Source organism: Fukomys damarensis, unplaced genomic scaffold, assembly GCF_012274545.1.
Source record: "Fukomys damarensis isolate Sample0158 unplaced genomic scaffold, DMR_v1.0_HiC HiC_scaffold_24, whole genome shotgun sequence".
Taxonomy (NCBI): domain Eukaryota; kingdom Metazoa; phylum Chordata; class Mammalia; order Rodentia; family Bathyergidae; genus Fukomys; species Fukomys damarensis.
In genome coordinates this window covers 39,480,350-39,499,448 of record NW_022900936.1, presented here as the reverse complement: position 1 = coordinate 39,499,448, position 19,099 = coordinate 39,480,350, and the positions used below count along the sequence as shown (strand labels likewise).

General features: G+C 35.8%; 1 protein-coding gene across 1 annotated transcript in view; it reads right to left on the bottom strand.

The window, feature by feature from the left end:
* The window catches only part of Nsun3 (NOP2/Sun RNA methyltransferase 3), a 59,008-nt gene that overhangs the window by 35,498 nt on the left and 4,411 nt on the right, over window positions 1–19,099 (bottom strand). The window contains exons 3-5 of the mRNA XM_010602897.2: window positions 13,926–14,269; window positions 2,731–2,885; window positions 1,421–1,542 (exon numbers count right to left, since the gene is read on the bottom strand). Coding sequence (XP_010601199.1) covers window positions 1,421–1,542; window positions 2,731–2,885; window positions 13,926–14,269 — 621 coding nt within the window. The remainder of the gene's footprint in view (window positions 1–1,420; window positions 1,543–2,730; window positions 2,886–13,925; window positions 14,270–19,099) is intronic.

Sequence of the window (19,099 nt, the reverse complement as noted above, 5' to 3'; positions counted from 1 at the left end):
AAAAAAAAAAAAAAAAAAAAAAAAAAAAAAAAAAAAAATGGGATGATGGCTGATGTGATGGTGTTTCCCAATAGTGAATGATTATGTGAAAACCTATACCCATTATGACTGAGAAGTCAGTTTTGTAAGTGCTGTGATGCTAAAGGCATTCCTTCGGAGGAGTAAGAAAATGGGAGAGTGGAATAACTACTAAGGAAGAGCTGTAGTTGTTAATAGCATAAGAGATTTACATATCTGTATGATCTCTGTGATCTCTGTGATGACAACTGATGTTAAGGGAATGTGGGATGTTAAGGGAAATTTATTAAATGAAGAGAAAAAAAAATAATTAAAACCCAAATCAGGCTTTGGCCAAAACCATGTAAAGCAATCAAAATAAATTATGTGAATTGCTTTACATGTATGCCTAATTACTTTCCAGCACAATAATGATACCATTATTTTTTGTTAGATTAACTTTGCTATAAATTTAATTACAGCTGTAAATTCTAAATACTCAGTCCTTGTAATTTACTGCTTTTAAACAGTTATTTGCTGTGTTCATTCTATATGCCAGATACCAAATTTTATACTGGGAATAAAAGCAATACAGCAATCCTAGACCCCACAGGATTTAAAATCTTAACAAAAAGGAAGACAAGTATAGGCAAATGTCTAATGAAGGGCTCTTGAGAAAGAGTGAGAAACAAGCCTTTCCTTCTTTATAGTCTCCAACCTCAGGTATTTTGTTATGGCAAAAAAATGAACTAATGCAAGCATTAGATAAAAAGAATTACTTGGGAGGAGGGTACAAGTCAAAATTTCTTTTGGAACCAGAGCAAAGATGTAGCTAAATCCCTTTGATCTGAAGGAAACCACTTGGTAGTCAATCACTTCTACAAGATTCTTAGAGGAAAGATAAGTGCAAACAAATAGCTGTGTATTCCTATGGAGCTGACTTACCCAGAAAATTACCAAAATTACCAAAAAATACATCCTGGTCCAAAGATACTCCTATAGAGGACTGCTCAGATTCTGATAAAAACCCTGATGCTAACCTGATACTTGAGTTGGTCCTCATAAGCAAACAACTTCATGTTGGCCTTTTAAAGATAATGCACAGTGACACTGAATATTGTTAGGGATTAGAAGGCATTACAGCATGAAAGCAGAAAACTTTCAAACAAGCTGATAATTTTCTGAATGCAGTCTTCAGAGGAATTAATCCCTGACACTTAACAGAGGAAGCCTTCATTTAGGGCTTGACATCCTCTATCACACCTATTTAAATTACATTAGAGGTCTGGGGATTTAGCTCAATGACTGCACCTGCCTTACAAATGCAAGGTCCTTAGTTCAATGCCCAGTACCAAAAATATAAATAAGTAAAAATAAATTACATTAGAAACAAAAGGAGGCTTTTATATTAAAGAGTCCTCACCTTAAGAGTTCTAACTGTAGAACAGGTAAGTTCCTTCTTTGATGTATCCTACAGGCTGCCTTCTGCGAATCAGAAGAGAACAACCAACTCCGATCATTTGAACATGGAGCATCAACTAACACCTAGAGCAAGAAGGAAAAATGATGCAAATATATTCTTAGGGACAACATATATAGAAAAGCTACATGACAAATGCATATGAATAGAAACACTTCTTTTGACACTAAAAGTACAACACATTAAGTTATTTTAAAATATTTACTCATTAATACCAGAAAATTTTTGTATATAATTTTCAGTGTTTTTGTTATTATTGTTGGCTTTTTATGATATTGGAGATTGAACCTAGGGCTTCACACTGAACTACATTACCAGCCCTTCTTTTATTTTTTATTTTGAGACAGAGTCTTGCTATTTCTCTAAATTGCTCAGGATGAGCTCAAACTTACAATCCACCTGCCTCAGCTTCCCAGTGTTGGGATTACAAGCATGAGCCACCATGCCCAGCTAGTGTTGGTTTTTTGTTTGTTCTGATTACAGAGAAGAAAGAAGGGAGGACTAGAGATCTATTGCTATCTATATGTATTTCAATGGTACTGGCCATTGAACTCAAAGCTCAAGAATGCTAGGCAAACAGTCTACCCTGAGCCATATCTTGAGGCCATTTTTACTTAATTTTGAGACATGGCCTCATCAAGTTGCCCCAAATTTGTGATTCTCTTGCCTCAGCCTCCCAAAGAGCTGACCTTACAGGCATATGCCACCAAGCCTGGCTAATAATGTCTGTAAATAACATCTGATATTTTGACAACCACACCAAAAACTTATGAAAGTAACTCACTTTAAAGAGTCTCATACGTATTTCTGAATTCTCAGCATTTTTAAGAACTAAAAAGTTATTTTAAACAGACATTAGCCTATTTCTGAATTGTCAGTATTTTTAAGAATATTTCAATTTCCATTTACAGAAATTATATCTTTTCTTATAATTGTCATTCTTTAATATGAACTATTACTGAACTGAAGAAAAATAGTGCATGTTTGTTTACTGACCCAAATAATATCTGACCTTTTCCCAAGTATCTTTAAGGTACACAGAAACATAATATTCTATAATCCCCAAACCCAATGTTACTGCTTCCTCTGAACCATGTTAACCATTAAATGAAAACTACTTCCATGTTCACTTTATCAAAATTTCCCAGAGTAATGACAAACTCTGTCAGGCTATGTCTGCAAAACAACAACAAAGCAACATAATAGTGGTATCCTTGGGAGTCTATCAGTTTGTCAAAATGTAATAAAAGTACCTTGTCAAATGTTTCAGGCTGAGCATCTCCTAGTTCCCTGCCATCCAATTCAGACACTTTAATTACATTTCTCAAAGGCTGTGGGATGAAGGATTCTAATGTCTGCCTCAGCCATCTCAATCTCAGACTGTCATATTCATTACAATGAAGAACACCTAAATATAAAGGATTAAAAAGTTTCAAAGGAAGGCAATGGAATTGTTAAATTTCTACTTTTCAGTAAATACATTTCAGAAAAATCAATTCATCATAATTATGCAGAAATAAGACTTAGAGGTAAACATTATGATTATTTTTTGCTTTAAAAATGAACACACACACACACACACACACACACACACACGTCTAACATTTATGATGTCATGCTTATACACCTTCCCAGAAGCTCTCATATTTACTTAGTCAACATTTACTAGTTGGGGGGTAAAACCTGTAGAGAATTATGAATTTCTAAAGACATGCTACACAAGCAGTACTTCAGACAGTTCTCAGCCTAAAGCATGAGCTAAGAGTAAAAAAACGCACTTTGTTATTACATATGTAAAGCTCTTTCCATGGCCAAATATCTTAATTTTAAATGAAAGAAGTAATAGAGAATGTGGGGAAAAATAAGTACCGTAGCTTCTATACTAAAACACCTAGGAGACTTTAAAAAAGCTCTTTAAGAGTCTCCATTTACTTATCTGTAAAATGGGACTGTATTTGGCTACCTTGGAGGGGTTGTAAAGATTAAATGTGACAGTCATAAGGAGCAAGATAGTAATTAAGTAAGATGCTTTGATGATTGTCTCCCAAAAGAGACAATGATGTGAATAGCTATTCTCATGCCTTCATAAGAGCTACAGAAGTCAGGTGTGAGATTATAATGTCTAGTTTAATAAAATAATGATAAAAGATACACTGAAGAGGCCAGAAAGAGAAGAACTTCCCATAACATCAGTCCTCCAAATCCAACCAGTTTGGTACTGAAAAAGGCACCTTCCACTTGGGAGGGAAAATAATTAAGTCCAAACCATAGACTTGAAACCTAGCACTGAGCCTGCTACAGTGAGACCTAGGGGCAGGCATAGCTCACAGTACTTCTCTTTGAGTTAGACTGTAGCTCCAGATGCTCCTCAGCCAGGAAGTAAGTAACTCTACTACTCTTCTGCCAACTTTGAACAGCAGAATGAGAAGCAAGATTCTAATCACTAGGGAGTAGGGTTGGAATGAGCATAGGACTGACACAGTGGGGCCCAAAGCTCCTGTCCCCAGACCAGAGCTTCTATATGGAGCCTCTAGTCCTGCAGGTGTCAAATGAAGAGCTAAGACCTATAGGTACCGATTCATGATTCAGCTCACTAAACTGCCAAGTGACACATGGGTCTGGTACACAACCTTGAGACTGTTCACTCCCTGAAGCTGTAAGACTCAGTTTGTGACCCAGCTTAGTATCAGCCTGAGCACCTAATGGATATCTCCATTACCTCTATGTAGCCTTGGGTAGCACAACACGTAGCAAGGCTCATGTTCCTGGGGTAAGACAGTAAAGGGAATATACACCTTTATTTTAGAACTCGGTCAGGCTGGTGAAATATAAAATTGGGCATATCTAATCCAATGGCTCCAGAGAAAGCCAGGTGCCATAGGTGAGAGGAATTCTATTCCAGCCAGTATCACCTCTAGGCTAGTTGTTTTGGCCTTGGCCTATAAGTCCACCATGGCAACAGACAGCCTATATCACTATGCGTTTGTGCCCCACAAGCAGTGACTGTCTTGGTAAGTTGTGAGCGATGGAACTCAGAACTGCAATGCTGGTGGCCACAGGTCTACCTACTATGGCATCAAGCAGTGAAATACAGAGTTAATAGTTTACTTGGGACAAGAAAAGAGATATAACTATCAAGTCATTGCACAGCCTAGGGTCTAGAGTCAGTCCTTCTGTTCTGAAGCCCAGAGCCATAAAGAACCTTGCAGTGCCTAATCACATGCTGTAGATAAGGCATCTGAGCCTATCTTGGCCCCAAGAAAAGGTATTTTTAAATTTATTCTGAATAAGACACTGTACGTTATGTGGGCATGAAACAAAAACTGGACTCAGTGCGCCCTCTAGTGCTGAAATAACAGAAAGTTTCATGTGCTCAGAGAAGCAAACTGCTTAGAATTTCTTTAAGGGCAGAAACAAAGCGAAATTATGAAGACTGGAATACTTATTCTTGCAATGCAAATACTGTATCACATGCCAAGAATCATAAAGAACTTTCAGAGAATCATGATATTGCCCAATGTACAAAATAAATCACTGGAAACCAACATAGTAATAACTACCCACCAACTCCAACTGGCTCAACAGTTTGCTGCCCAGTGGCATAGAGCAGCAGAGCCGAGGATTAATCAACTGACCTGATCCTGAATGAGAAAACACAAGGAGAGAAGGGAGCAACCAGACCCCACTACTGTCAAAATCCCAACATTCCACTTCAACCTCAACCCTACTGCCCACATTCAGCAGAGACCAGGGGACTGACTATATTTCCCATCTAACAATGAGCAAAGGCATGCATGGCTCAGTCAGTAATCACAGTCTGGGGTGAACAGAGGGGCCTCAGGTAGGGCAGCTCCAAACCCATAGACCCTAAAGTTAGGTAGAGAAAATTGTGATTGTCTGGATCCCAAGATTGCAGACTTTGGAAAGAAGCCACTCAAAAACACAGTAATTTTATTTTTTTAATCAACCTTTTTTTAAATTTTTTTATTTTTTTATTATTTTCATCTTTTCTTCATCAAGTTTTCTTTTGGGATTGGGTTTTGTCTGTTTCCCCCCTTCTTTTCTGGGAGGGGTATGGAGATCAAATTCGGGACCTTGCGAGGCAAGAGGTAGCACCACTGAGCTAAATCCCCGACCCTGTTTCCCGCTTCTTTTAGTTTCTTTTCTCTCCTTTTCTCTTTCCTCCTTTCAACTTTTTTCTCTTTCATCTTGTCTTTTATTTCCTGTACTTTTCTCTGTTTATCTTTTTTGTTCTTTTTCTTGTTCAGTCTTCCCTGTGATTTCTCTAATACTACTAATACCCTTCTACTCAACAGGATCCTCACCTCCCATTTCTCATCTTTCTCATATCCCATTGATTAATTTTTTTTCTTTTTATTGAGTTTATTGGTACAATCTAGGTATACAATACAGTTACATTCATCATTGGGATTCTGTACCTTTACATAATAGGTCTTGATTCTCATTTTTTTCCCCTTGTCCCTGCCCTCCCTTCACTGCCTCCTCCCCTCCCCATTTACAAACACTTTATTTCCATTTTTTCAATTTCTCATATTTTTTTCCTCTCCCTTATTACCTTTCCCCCACCCTTCCCGCTTTCCCTACACGTTTAGCCCTTTACTTCCTATTTCACATTATTAATTATCTCATTAGAATCCTGTGTACTATTAGTTTTTCACACCAGAGAAACTATTCGGTATTTCAGTTAAAGAAATCTCTGTATGAACATTAAAAATAGGAAATCCTAAAATAAAACTAAAAAGGAAAGTAAAAGAAAAAAGGCAATGATGTAAGATTAAAATAATCCTTAATTCTGAAGATGAAAATCGTCCCTTAACATGTTTAAATTGCTTCTCGCTCTTGTAGTCTTATTCTTTTTTCATTATTTAGAGAATACTTTATTAGTTTCTGTAATCAAACCCAAGTAGATATGACCTTACATATTTAGTACAATGCATTACCCCTGTACAAATGGAAAAATTAAAATAAAAAATAAAAATTAAAAAAATGTAACATTTCTAGACCAATATGGCTGTCCATTTCTGTACAATGCCAACTCAACACAGTAAATTGGGATAACTTTTTCCAAAGTTGACAGCACCCAAAATTCACAAATTTCCATTTTCTTATAGTCTCTTCAATCTCGTTTTTTCAGAGTGTTCTGGTTCTCAATGTAGAGATCTTTTGCTTCCTTTGTTATATCGATTCCTAGATATTTCATTTTTTTATGCTATTGTGAAAGGGGTTGTTTCCCTAATTATATATATACTGCTATTATTAGTCTTTTCCCATTGATTAATTTTTAAATTTTTGTTTTATCATTTTCTGGTTCCCTCTACCCTTACTTGTATAATTGTTAAGATTTATGAATCTCTAGAGAGCTAATTAACTTTGCACAATTACTGTTGAATATTGTTCTATTGTCAGTAGGGGTAAAGTTCTTCCATTTTATAGATATTTACTGTAGGACAGCAGTAGGTCAATATTTGGTTTGTCATAGTGTTAATATCATAATTATAGATCTCTTTTCTATAGTTAAGGGTGGTACACTATTGGTCCTTAGAGTTTGTCAATACTGTTTTTATTTGATGCTATAATTGCTGATTTTATTACCATAGCCAAGGTGACATAGCCGTTGCTATTAACTGGTTTTCTTGGGGTGGCAATATCTGGATTGCCCTGGGGTCAATAAAAACACTGTGGCCACTTCCTAGAGAATTAGGTACTAGGGCAAATATGCTGGAACCTCCCATCCCAAGTGAATGGAGGTGGCTGGATCCTGGGACAGAGGCAAAACTCAATAGTTAGCCATGCCCAATGGACACCACTGAAAAGTAGACATTAACTAAAGAAGTCTTTCTACTAGAGAAAAATCTTCCCACTACAATCAATCCACAAGCCTACACACACACACACACACACACACACACACACACACACACACAAATAGAGACATGAGAAGACAAGTCAACAAAATAACTCCAAAAACTCGTAACTTCCCCAAAACTGATCCATGGGGTATAGAAAGGAAGAAAACCAAAAGCCAAACATTTAAATTATTCAAAATTATATCGGGGGAGATAACAAAACAGATTAATATGACATCTGGCAAGCTCATGGACGTTATAAGAAGAGATTTTGGGCCAAGTAAAATGATCAATGAATCTAAAGAAGACACTAACAAAAAGCCAGCAGGGCTATAGAAAGCAATGTAAAACATGAATAACCATCATAGAAAAGAATGAGTACATTAAAAGGCTCCAAATAGAAATTCAAGAGATTAAAAATTCTAGCAAAAATATGGGCAGCAGCTGTAAACAATGTAAGGACAGAGTGCCAGAAGTAGAAGACAAGGCTGTAGTTGGAGACTACTAATTAAGGAGAGAGAACCACTTAGCAATTTACCCCAAGCTTCATGCAGGCAGCCTGTTTGTTTACATACTGACTATCCTGAGCATTGCTGTGGCATGTGTCATTTCAACCAGTGGATTCTTGTATTGAATACATTTGATAAAATTGTTGTTTTTATGTTCCCTGCTAGCTTATCTTATCTTATCTTATCTTATGTAGCTCTCATATTCACAGAAAGCGAACTTCAAGCCAAAATGATCAAAAGAGGGAAGGAAGGTCACATTTGTTTGAGTGAACATTCCAACAAGAAGAGACAACAATTACTGACATCTATGCACCAAACCAAATCACAACCAACTTCACAAAACAAGTACAACTAGATATAAAAGGCTACATAAACATAAACAAAATTATAGTGGAATACCTGAATACCTCACTTACACATATAGATCAACTAGACAAAAAAAGATCAATAAATATCAGGGTTGAAAAAACATTCAAGCAAATGGACTTAACAGATACCTTCAGAATGTTCCACCGAAAAACAGAACAAACATTTTTTTCAGGAGCATATGGAAGTTTCTCCAAAATGGACCACATACTAGCCAATAAAGCAAGTTTAAGTAAATATAAAAGCATTGAAGTTATACCACACATATCTTCACAGTGCAATGAAACTAGAAATCAACAACAAAAGAAACACAGAAATTATGCAAATGCATGGAAACTAAACAATATATTCTTTTTTTTTTCCAAACAATATACTCAAATAAGCAATGGGATACAGATTAAGTAAGGCAGGTTCTTGAACTAAACAATAAAGGTCAGTATAACATACCAGAACTTATGGGACACAGTGAAGGCAACCCTAAGAAGGAAGTTTAAAGCTGTGAATGTGCACATCACAGAAGGGAGCCCAAATAAGTAACCCAATGATACACCTCAAAGTCCTAAAAAAAACAAGAACAATTTAAACTCAAAGCTAGTACAAGGAAGGAAATTATAAAGATCTGAGGAAAAAAATCAAGAAAATTGAGACCAAAGAAATAATACAAAAAAAAATCAATAAATCAAACAGTTGGTTCTTCAAAAGAATAAACAGAATAGACAAACATTTAGCCAATCTAACCAATAAAAGGAGAGAAAAGACCCAAATCAATAAAATTAGAAAGGAAAAAGGTAAAATTCCAAAGGACACTGTTGAAATAAAGATTATTAACAACTACTTTGCAAACCTGTATGCTAATAAATTGGAGAATTCATAAGAAATGGATAGATTCTTAGATACATAAAAATTACCAAAACTAAACCAAGAATATTTTAAAACTCAGAATAATGCAATGAGATTGAAGGAGTAATAAAAAAACCTACCAACTAAGAAAAGCCCAGGTCCAGATAGATGGATTCAATGCTGAATTCTACGAAAACTTTGGGAAAATCTAACATCAATACTCCTAAAACTCTTTAATAAAACTGAAAGAGAAGGCATATTCCCAATGTCATTCTGGGAAGCTATCATTACCCTGATTCCAAAACAAGACAAGGATCCAAACAAAAACAAGTATAGATCACTCCCTTTAACAAATGTATATGCAGCCGGGGATTTAGCTCAGCGGTTAGGTGGCCTGCCTTGCAAGCGCAAGGACTGGAGTTCAATCACTGGTACCAAAAACAACAACAACAACAACAACAAAACAAATATATATGCAAAAATTCTCAACTAGATACCAAATAAAATGCAACAACTCATCAAAAAAATCAGACATCACAACTAAGTAGGCTTCAACCCAGAGATGCAAGGAATATTCAACATATGCCAATCAATAAATATAATATATCACATAAGCAAAAGCAAGTACAAAAATAACATGCAGAAAAAGCCTTTGGCAAAAATCCAATATTCTTTCATGATAAAGAAACTGAATAAAACAGATATAGGAGGACATTATCTTAATCTATAAAAGCCAGACATGACATACTACTGACAACATATTAAATGGGGGGGGACCTCTAAACTCAAGAATAAGACAAGTATGTCCACCATTACCATTCCTGAGCAACATAGCACTCTATTCCTGCATTTTCATGAAATAATGAAAACTGACATGAGAAATTTTCAGGTTAAGTGCTTTTAAGTCAAAAGCCATGGGCCAGGGATTTAGCTCAGGGTTCTGCTGCCTAGCTTGCACACACAAGGACCCGAGTTCGATTCCCGGTACCAAAAAAAAACAAATACCAGTATCAGTGCTCAATTTATCTCTAAGTTTTCCACTATCTTTTACATTTTGGCTAACTATTGGGAGATTACTGCTTCATTAAAAAGATTTGTTTTGCTTTAACATTCATTGTTTTTCTCTGTCTCTCCCCCTCCCTCTCCTGTCCTTTCCCTTCCCCTCCTTTCTCCCTTCCTTCCTCTTTTTTCTTTCCTTCCAGGACTGGGGAATCACACTCAGAGACCTTGTGCATGCTAGACAAGTACTCTATCACTGAGCTACATCCCCAACCATTGTTTTTATTTTTTTAATTTTTTTAAGAGACTGTCACAAATTTGCCCATGCCTTGAACTTTCATTCCTTATGCCTCAGCCTCCAGAGTGGCTGGGATTAGAGGTGTACACACTAGGTCTACTTCTTACATTTTTAAAAGTTATTTTCTGCAGGTGGGTTGATTAAAGTACCTAGTCTGTGATACCACAGGAAACAGAAGTACTACTCATTTCTATTTACTTCCACAACCTACCATCAGGTGCTTTATAAATAGTGTGCACACGTAAGATGTGGCTGACCAAAGTTGAAATAGTAAAGAATATTTAAGTCATTACAAGTGAAAATCAAGGCAGTATTAAACAATAGCTTTGATCAAGATTCTCAATTCAGCATTTTAAAATAGCTCCCACGTGAAATGCAGTTTTATGATACACTGTTTTACATAGATATGGATTTTATTTGAAATGATCTTAGGTTAATTTAACCTTTACAAACTTGCAATCTTATCAAAATAAAGTGAATGTTTAAATTAAGTTTATTATAGTAAAAAGACACATTGCCATTAATTACCCTCAAAATACTCCACCCTCAATTTCAATACATTTATCTCATGCTTCTTGCCACCTTCTGAAGGAGTTCTGCAAGTCTTCTTCTATGAATATCTTTTAGGAAAGGTGATAAAAAATATGGTGAATGTTGTTGCTGAGTGCCATCCAATGGAAAGGCAGGTTTGTAAAAATATCAGTGTGTCCTCATCCACCTTATTTACCAGATCTGGTAGCAGGCAACTTCTGGCTGTTTCCCCAAGTGAAAATGACTATGAAAGGTAAATGTTTTGAATTCATTTGGGACACTGAGGCAGTTATAAAAACACAATTAACAATACTCACCAGAGAGGACTTCCAGAACTGCTTCAGACAGTGTCAAGAACAAAGGGATAAGTGTGTTTGAAGTGAGAGGGAATGTTTTGGGGGGTGATTAATGACAATGTGATTTTTTACTGTAATAATTTTTTAAAATTTAAACATTTACCATATTTATCAATCACACCTCATATATAATAACTACACTGAGACAGTTAATTTCAGTCATTTCAACATTTCATTTATGCAGAAAAGAGGGTACATCTAACAAATTCCCAAAAAAACACCGAGCCTTTAGCATTATGTACATGGCAGACTGGTTCCTGTACCAGTTTCATTCATTTATTATAATACATGAAACATAAGAAAAAAGCAAATCTTGCCTTATTTCTAGTCCTGCCAATTATTTTTGGTGCCCTAATCTCCAACTGTGACTTTTTTATGATCCTCTCAATGTAAAAAATGGAATAGCAAAATCATCCTATGTACTATAAGTGTTGTGAAGACTAAAGGTAAGGTTCTTCGAGTAGATAGAAACAAAATTACAAAATCACAAATAAACACAATGGATTCGTTAAAACTTAGCTGATATTAGATTAAAATACATTTCACAATACAACCCCTTAAAGGTTCTGGGTTATGAAGCACTTATGATAGACTGTCCTTCTGCTCATTCATAAGTCAGCAGTGGAATATCACTAGGAAACTATGGAAGGGAGTCAACAACACAATGGTGAAACTTCAGATCCCAGCTGTGTCACTTACCTTAGGACAATTTTGTTATATACACTATATACATATATATCAGTGAAAGCTACACTACGTTCTTCTAAGCTGCAAGACTTTAGAAAATTTTTGTATGAAGATACCACTTTAGAAGCAAAGACTGAAAGTACAGATTTATACAGTGTAATTAACACAGTCCTTGGGACCTTGTTCCAAAACGATTATTATCTTTATTTTTACACAAAGAAGATGAACCTAATACAGACAGTTCAAGAAAATCTTACCGGGAAGTAAATTCCTGAGGCGAAACCTCAAGGAAGTAAAGTTACAGGGAAAAGGGTAAAGTAGCAGAATGTACAAAAAGGCCTAGAGAAATGAAGAAGTAGAAAGGAAGGAAAAAGCAATTCAATGAAGAAGGGAGTCTTCCTAATTTTCTTTACCACCAAAGGCTAACTAGATGTCAAAAAGAGGCCACTAACAAGTGATATTATCATCTTGACTGGCTTGGGTGCTCCATGGAGGACTAGGAAAGCACACTTTTAGATAAGTCTGGGTGGGTCATGGAAGTGTGACCTCAATGTCACTCATCCCTTCCTTTCTAGAGCTGTTTCTCTGGTCTGCTTCCTACAGCTATAAACTAAGCAGCTTCCTCAGCCATGCCCTTCTGTCAATGATGCTCCTCCTCCAAGCCTGCTGACCATGGAATAAACCGAAACTGTGTGCCAAATAAACGTTTCCTCCCTTAAACTGTGGGTGTTGGGTATTTGGTCCCAATGACAGGAAAGCCAGTAAACTAACACAGTGAAAAAAATTTACTCCATTACGCAAACATCTCTCAATAAGAAAGGTGACCATGCCATTCAACCAATCTCAATTAGTATGTTAATGTTTTCCTATTTAGATTCATAATTGTTTGCCTTTTTCTGTTAAGGCCAAGATATTATAAAACCAGGCTGACAAAAAAAAAAACAAAAAAACAATGGTCTATTACTGCTAAAAGCTGAGCCAACAGAAAAGGAGACTAATTTTTTTTTCCTGTCATCCTAAAACATGAGCTTGATAATCGTTCAGAGTAGTGCACCTCTCTGCCCAAAATAATGACCAGTATGAACCTACAGAAGTTCGTTGTATAAAATGCACACTTAGCACAGCCATCATTTTAAGTTTTGCTTATAAAAGCTTTTATTAGCATTGATTCTAAAATCCAAAATCCAGCACTGTAGCTAACCTAATTTGGGTTTTAAGCATGAGCATGAAGACATCTGTATTTCTTAATAAACCATTATCATTAGTCCCACTTAGTTGAAAATCTACTTTATTTGGAGTACTGCCTCAATTTCACTGCCTTTGGTATAAGAAAAGATTCTTCCCCACTTCAAACTCATAGAACATATCAATTTGCTTTTAAATTCTTAATCAAATCAACTTCTCTATCTACAAATGTGTAAAATATTTACACCTACTAATGAGGTTAATTTAAGATTAAATGCCCTCTCTCCAAAATGGTAGAAAGTCTGGAACTTCCCTTTCATCTTTCACAAAACTTTTATGCCCAGATGTAGTGAATTTATATATTATATGTCTTATAAGGGCCAGTATAAGAATATTGTCAAAGAACACAAAGAGTGGAAGTAAAAACAAATACTCCTGACATGATTCTATAATACTTCAGCTTAAATTATAAAAAGTATAAGAAAGCTTATGAAACAACCTTGGTGTTTTTTGATTTCTTACATTAAAATACAGCAAGCTTTAGTGACAAATTCTTCAGAACTCTAAAACATCAGTACAGTAAATTCTCTTCAACCTATAGTTAACTTATATATTTGTATCAATGCAATGTATAACTGGATTCTCATTTCTCATAATTTTTAAACTATTTGAACAGCAAGTATTCACTAGGGAAGAAATAAATTAGTTTTAAAACTCCATTTTCAATTTATCCCTATATACTTTCAAAGTATTTTTAACATACAAATCTTAAAAGGTTATTAATTGCTGAAAGAAAAGCATACTACCTACCTGGCTGGGCACACTGCAAAAGAGCTACTGATTTGCCTCCAGGAGCAGCACACAGATCCAGAACATTTTCCCCATCCTTTAATTCTAGAGCCAGTACTGGGAGAAGAGAAGCAGCATTCAGAAGATAGTACTTTTTCAGATTTCCAACTTGATGTCTTTCTGAAGGCATTCTGTCTGGAGTTCCACTGAGGTAACACTTCATTAATTTAGGATAGTAGGGCAAAGACCCTTGAAAAAGTCTGTGATAGCCCTTCAAATGTAAATCCTTTTCCAGTTCAAAATGGTAAACGAATCGGTTGAGGAGGACAGCATATTGCCACAATGATGGAGATGTCAATAGATCCCTAGAAACAGAAAAAGTGATTATTAATATTAAATGTATCAATACCATTTTATATTATTGGGGCTAGGGTGGTCCTAGATTTATACCTTACTCCAAAAAATAGGGTAAGTCTTTCCAACATCTCCTTTTGCTTCACGAGGCCCTGATATGGCTCCACCCTGCACTATTATAAACCTGTCTGTATTTCAAATTTTGATAGTATTCACTGTGGCTTTTAAAAATTAAATTATTAAAATACTATAATTACTGGGAATTACTCTGAATCAGAGGTATCTTTCACTTGCCTCAGCCCTAATCTTCCCTATAGTTTTCATCTTATAAAAAAAAATCCTGCTTTCATGTAATTGTACATCTTGTCAAAATGGATTTGTCTAGCACTATTTAAACAAGAAATTGTTTTGCTTAGAGATATTATTAATATCAGTGGAAAAACTATTATCATAAAAATGTGTTTGAAGGGATGAGTATTAAAGTTTTCCTCTGATGTGAATAAAAGGCATGAAAAGCTAACTTTAGTGAACTCTATGTAACGGAGTTATTGAGCTGATGAGTGGTTCAGATGATTCATATCCAAGGATGACTTAAAAATCACTTATGGACAGATAGGGCAGGCTTTCCACCCAATAGCATTACCTTCCTAAATTTGTATTTGGTCCAACAGAGCTCTTAACAATCACAAACTCACATCAACTGACAGATCATAGAACAGGAAATATTTACTTTATTTACTAGCTGACCTTTCTGGCTGAGATATTTGGGAACTTCATTAACCATAGTCAATTAAATAAATTCCAGCTGCTACCCACCCCGGAGTTGCCTATATGAGGAATGGCTGGAATGAAATCTAACACCTGCGACTCGAGCATACCATGTGAATTTCAATTTAGGGTAATATGTGGAACTACTTTCTCTTTTCACTTCCTTTTGCCATGCATGAAATGGTGCATCACAGGATCCTGGCATATCTGTTTCAACTATTTTGGAGTGACAACCACTTTAAGAAAGTGGTTTGCAAACTTTAATCAGGGGTGAAACTAATGCTGTGAACAGACTTGTGTAACTACTGCTTTACATAGACCCCAAAGAGAAATATGACTGCCACTGTTATAAATCTTTTGAAAGTCCTTATTACTCTTTGCCTACAAATTGGATGCAAACTTACCCTGTATTGTGAGACACATTTAAGGAGAATTTAATTTATCCAGTCTGGAGTGGCTTGACTTACTTCACAGACCAAACTCTTAGCTAACAAAGGGCAGGATACTTTCAACTGGTTAATCTCAGACAGGACAATGTATTCACTTTTTTTTTCCCAAAACATTCAAAGCTATTTGGGTATTTATTTTTTCAGAATATTAAAGATAATTTATAAAATAACCATATATACAGATGTAATAAACTTGACTAGGAGTGTATTAAATGTATTAAAGTTGGAATTAACACCTCTATTGTAATTCAGTCTTTCCAATACTGAGAACAGTATTCTTCATTTTCTTCATTTATTCAGTTTTCATTCAACTCTCAAAGTAAAGGTTACTAACGCAGGAGTAACCTTGAGGCATGTTACATAAGAGATTGTTTCTTTAGGAAAAATATAAATTTTTATATGTCATCTAATATGGAATATGTTAACTGAGAGAAATGAGAAAGTAAGTTCCAAGGCAAAGGCAAGGGCAAGGGCACACATGGCGGTTGCCAATCTGGACAATGATTGCTGTAAACTGCCTGCATGGCATATCCCTCAGAAAGCCTCCTGTGTTATCTTATCCTCCACCATGCTTAGTCAGTGCTGCATTTTTGCTAACATTCATTCATTCTCTAAATATATACACTATGCAACAACTATATCTACTTACTAATGATGATGTCACATCAACTACATGCTAAGCACATCAATTTATTGATGATATAAAATGAGCTTGTTTAAATTTTTAAGAATCAAAAAATATTAAGTGACTATTAAGTAAAAGACAAATATTAAGTAAAACTGAACAAATGGTACACAGAAGTGACTAAGCTTTGAGAAAGTCACTCAAGCCCCTAATGTATCATAGCCCAAGTCACACTGCCTGTTTATTTCCCCAACCGGATTATATGGAGATCACAAGTTAATTTTCTCTGTGTCCTTGACTAAGTGCCTGGGGACTAAGTCCATAAATAAATTAATCAAATTAGTTTTATTTAAGAATCTCGGGATTTATTACTTGTTTATTGTAGGGGTGCTGGAAATTGAACATAGGGCCTGACACATTCTAACCTGTGCTGTACTACTGAGCTTCACTGTAAGCCCATCAGTTACCATTTATAAAATTTTCAATTCAAATTTAAATTTTAAGTTAAATTTTTAAAAAATTATTAATATGGACACTTTGATAGTACGATTTTTTTGTTTGTTTTTTGAGACAGGGTCTCACTATGTGGTTGAGATTGGCCTGGGACTCATTTTGTAGCCCAGGTTCGTCTCGATCTCACAGCAATCCTCCTGCCTCAGCCACCCGAGTGCTGGGATTACAGGCATGCTCCACCATACCCAGCTGATAGTATGATTTTCATTTAACTTTTCTGGGACATTCTTTTCTCCTCCTAACTATTTGAACTTTCTACATGAGGATGTTGGAGTCAGGGTTTTGCAAGGGAAACATTTAATACAGGACATATAATTTATAGGATTATTTTATAATAGTCACCCAAAAAGTCAAATGCAGATGAACGCAAGAGATCTTGCTGCACACTGAAGACCCAAAGAATCCAGCCAGGGATCTGGATCCCATAGCAATGTCCTGTACAAGCCCAGCTGAAGGCCTAAAGTCCAAGGCAATGTCCTCCATGAGTCCAGACAGTGGCCTAGAGCCCACGGCACTCAAGCTTGTCTATATTGAGGATCTGCACCAGAAGGCCCAAGATTCAATGGTGGAAGCCAGAAACCCTGCATCAGTGGGATGAAGGATTTATGCCACTAGGCTGAGGGATCTACATTGGAGCCAGAAAGTGATGCTCAAGCTGAAGGTCAGAGCTCCCCTGAGAACAGTAGCCATTTCCAGTTGTTACTACAAGACCCTGAGCTCCTCCTCCAAAGAGGAGCAAGCTTCTTCTAGAAAATCAACAGCCCCCATCTTCCCCTCCAGATCTCTTTTTATGCCGCTGGTAACAATCCTCAGATGTGTCTTCCATGCTGAGACCAGGCTGATTCAGTTCAAGTTCAGTTCCAAGTTGACCATTAGTTAATCCACCACAGAGGACAAAAAATATTTTATCTAGAAACTGCTAAGCACAAGTAGTATAAACATATAGATTATAAGACTTTAAATTACCATGGTTAGAAAAGTAAAATTCTTTGTTTTAATGCCATTATTATTCCCTAGAAGGTGTTCATTTGATCATTTTAAATTTTGCTTGGAGAACAAATCAATTCCTCGAAATGCACCTAAGTATGCCTTCAATACTTTGCCAATTTGTTTCTGTTCCTTCAGAGATTCTAATGATGAGCTGATAGTATCTTACTTTTTCTTTTATGTGCTTCTTTTCTTCACAGTGTTTCTTCCTTATCTCTCATATGGAGCAATTTATGTACAGATCTGTTATGAACGGTACCTCAGACTGGAAGTCCTAAGTGAGAATTTGTATTTCTGATGAAAACAACAAAAGGCTAAAAATAATGAATAGAAGGATTGCTTCAAATTAGAGAACAATGCATACACTAGCAAGACCTGATCCTTCACAGCAGCACAAATGGCAGAAAAAAAGGCATGTAGTTTTAAGACATAAATTTGTTTTGTTATAACTGTGAGACACTGGCCAACTCCTCTGACTTTAAAATAGGCAAAAACTTACTACAAGGTTCTGCACAGATTACTGCTGAAATGTATGTGGAGCCAACATGTGACAAAACAGAAATCTAAACACCAGCTAATTTCTTTCCCCCCTAACTACCCAACTTTACTCCCCTTCTCAAATTCAGATAATATCTAGGTATTTACTAACAGTTACGTAATTTTCTCTTCTGGATGTGAACTCTGGGTCAGCGTGATCAGACTCACAAATTTTGTTGTTCGTTTGTTTCATTTGTTTTCAAAGAGGTACATATAAAACTTCTAACGTTCATATAGATTTCCAGTTAATCCTCTCTCATGTATATTAAAGGATAGGATATACATCTATCTTTGTATTCTTAGTGCATAACACAATGCCTAGGACATAAACTCTGCTTAAATTGTGAATAAGTGAATGACTTGCCCAAGTAGTAAGACATTAGCTCTTTTGTGTCCAGGAAAAAATGCTGGAATTAGTAAATTATAACAAAACATCTTGAAATTATAACAGCTGTGTAAACAAACTGCAATGGAAACACAAAAGGAAGTCTGATGGTTAGTAACAGTAACAAAAATAATGCTTATATTGAGAGCTTACTATATATCAATATTCATTTTATATATGTGCATGTATAGATTCAATTTATCTTCTCAAATAGTATATATTTTTCCCATTTTACATGAGGTCTGTGAAGCAAAGATGTTCAATAATTTATCTAGTTCATATTCTACAACCTGCTGAGGTGTGATTTGAATCCACAATCACAGTGACTGTACAAAGGAGAAAAAAGAATAGCACTCCTGGCAGAGGGAACAGCATATACAGTACCAAAACCATGGAGGTATCTCTTTAGTTATGATATGATCTTTGATCTAAATGCAATACCACAGACAGTGAGGTAGCACACATGGTTTGTACACAGGAAGTGACATAAGAACATGGAAGCACTGAGAAGCAGCATGACAGAGTGGGTAAGCCCAAGCCTCTCCGAAATGGGAAGTGTGTATCCACAAATCAGTTA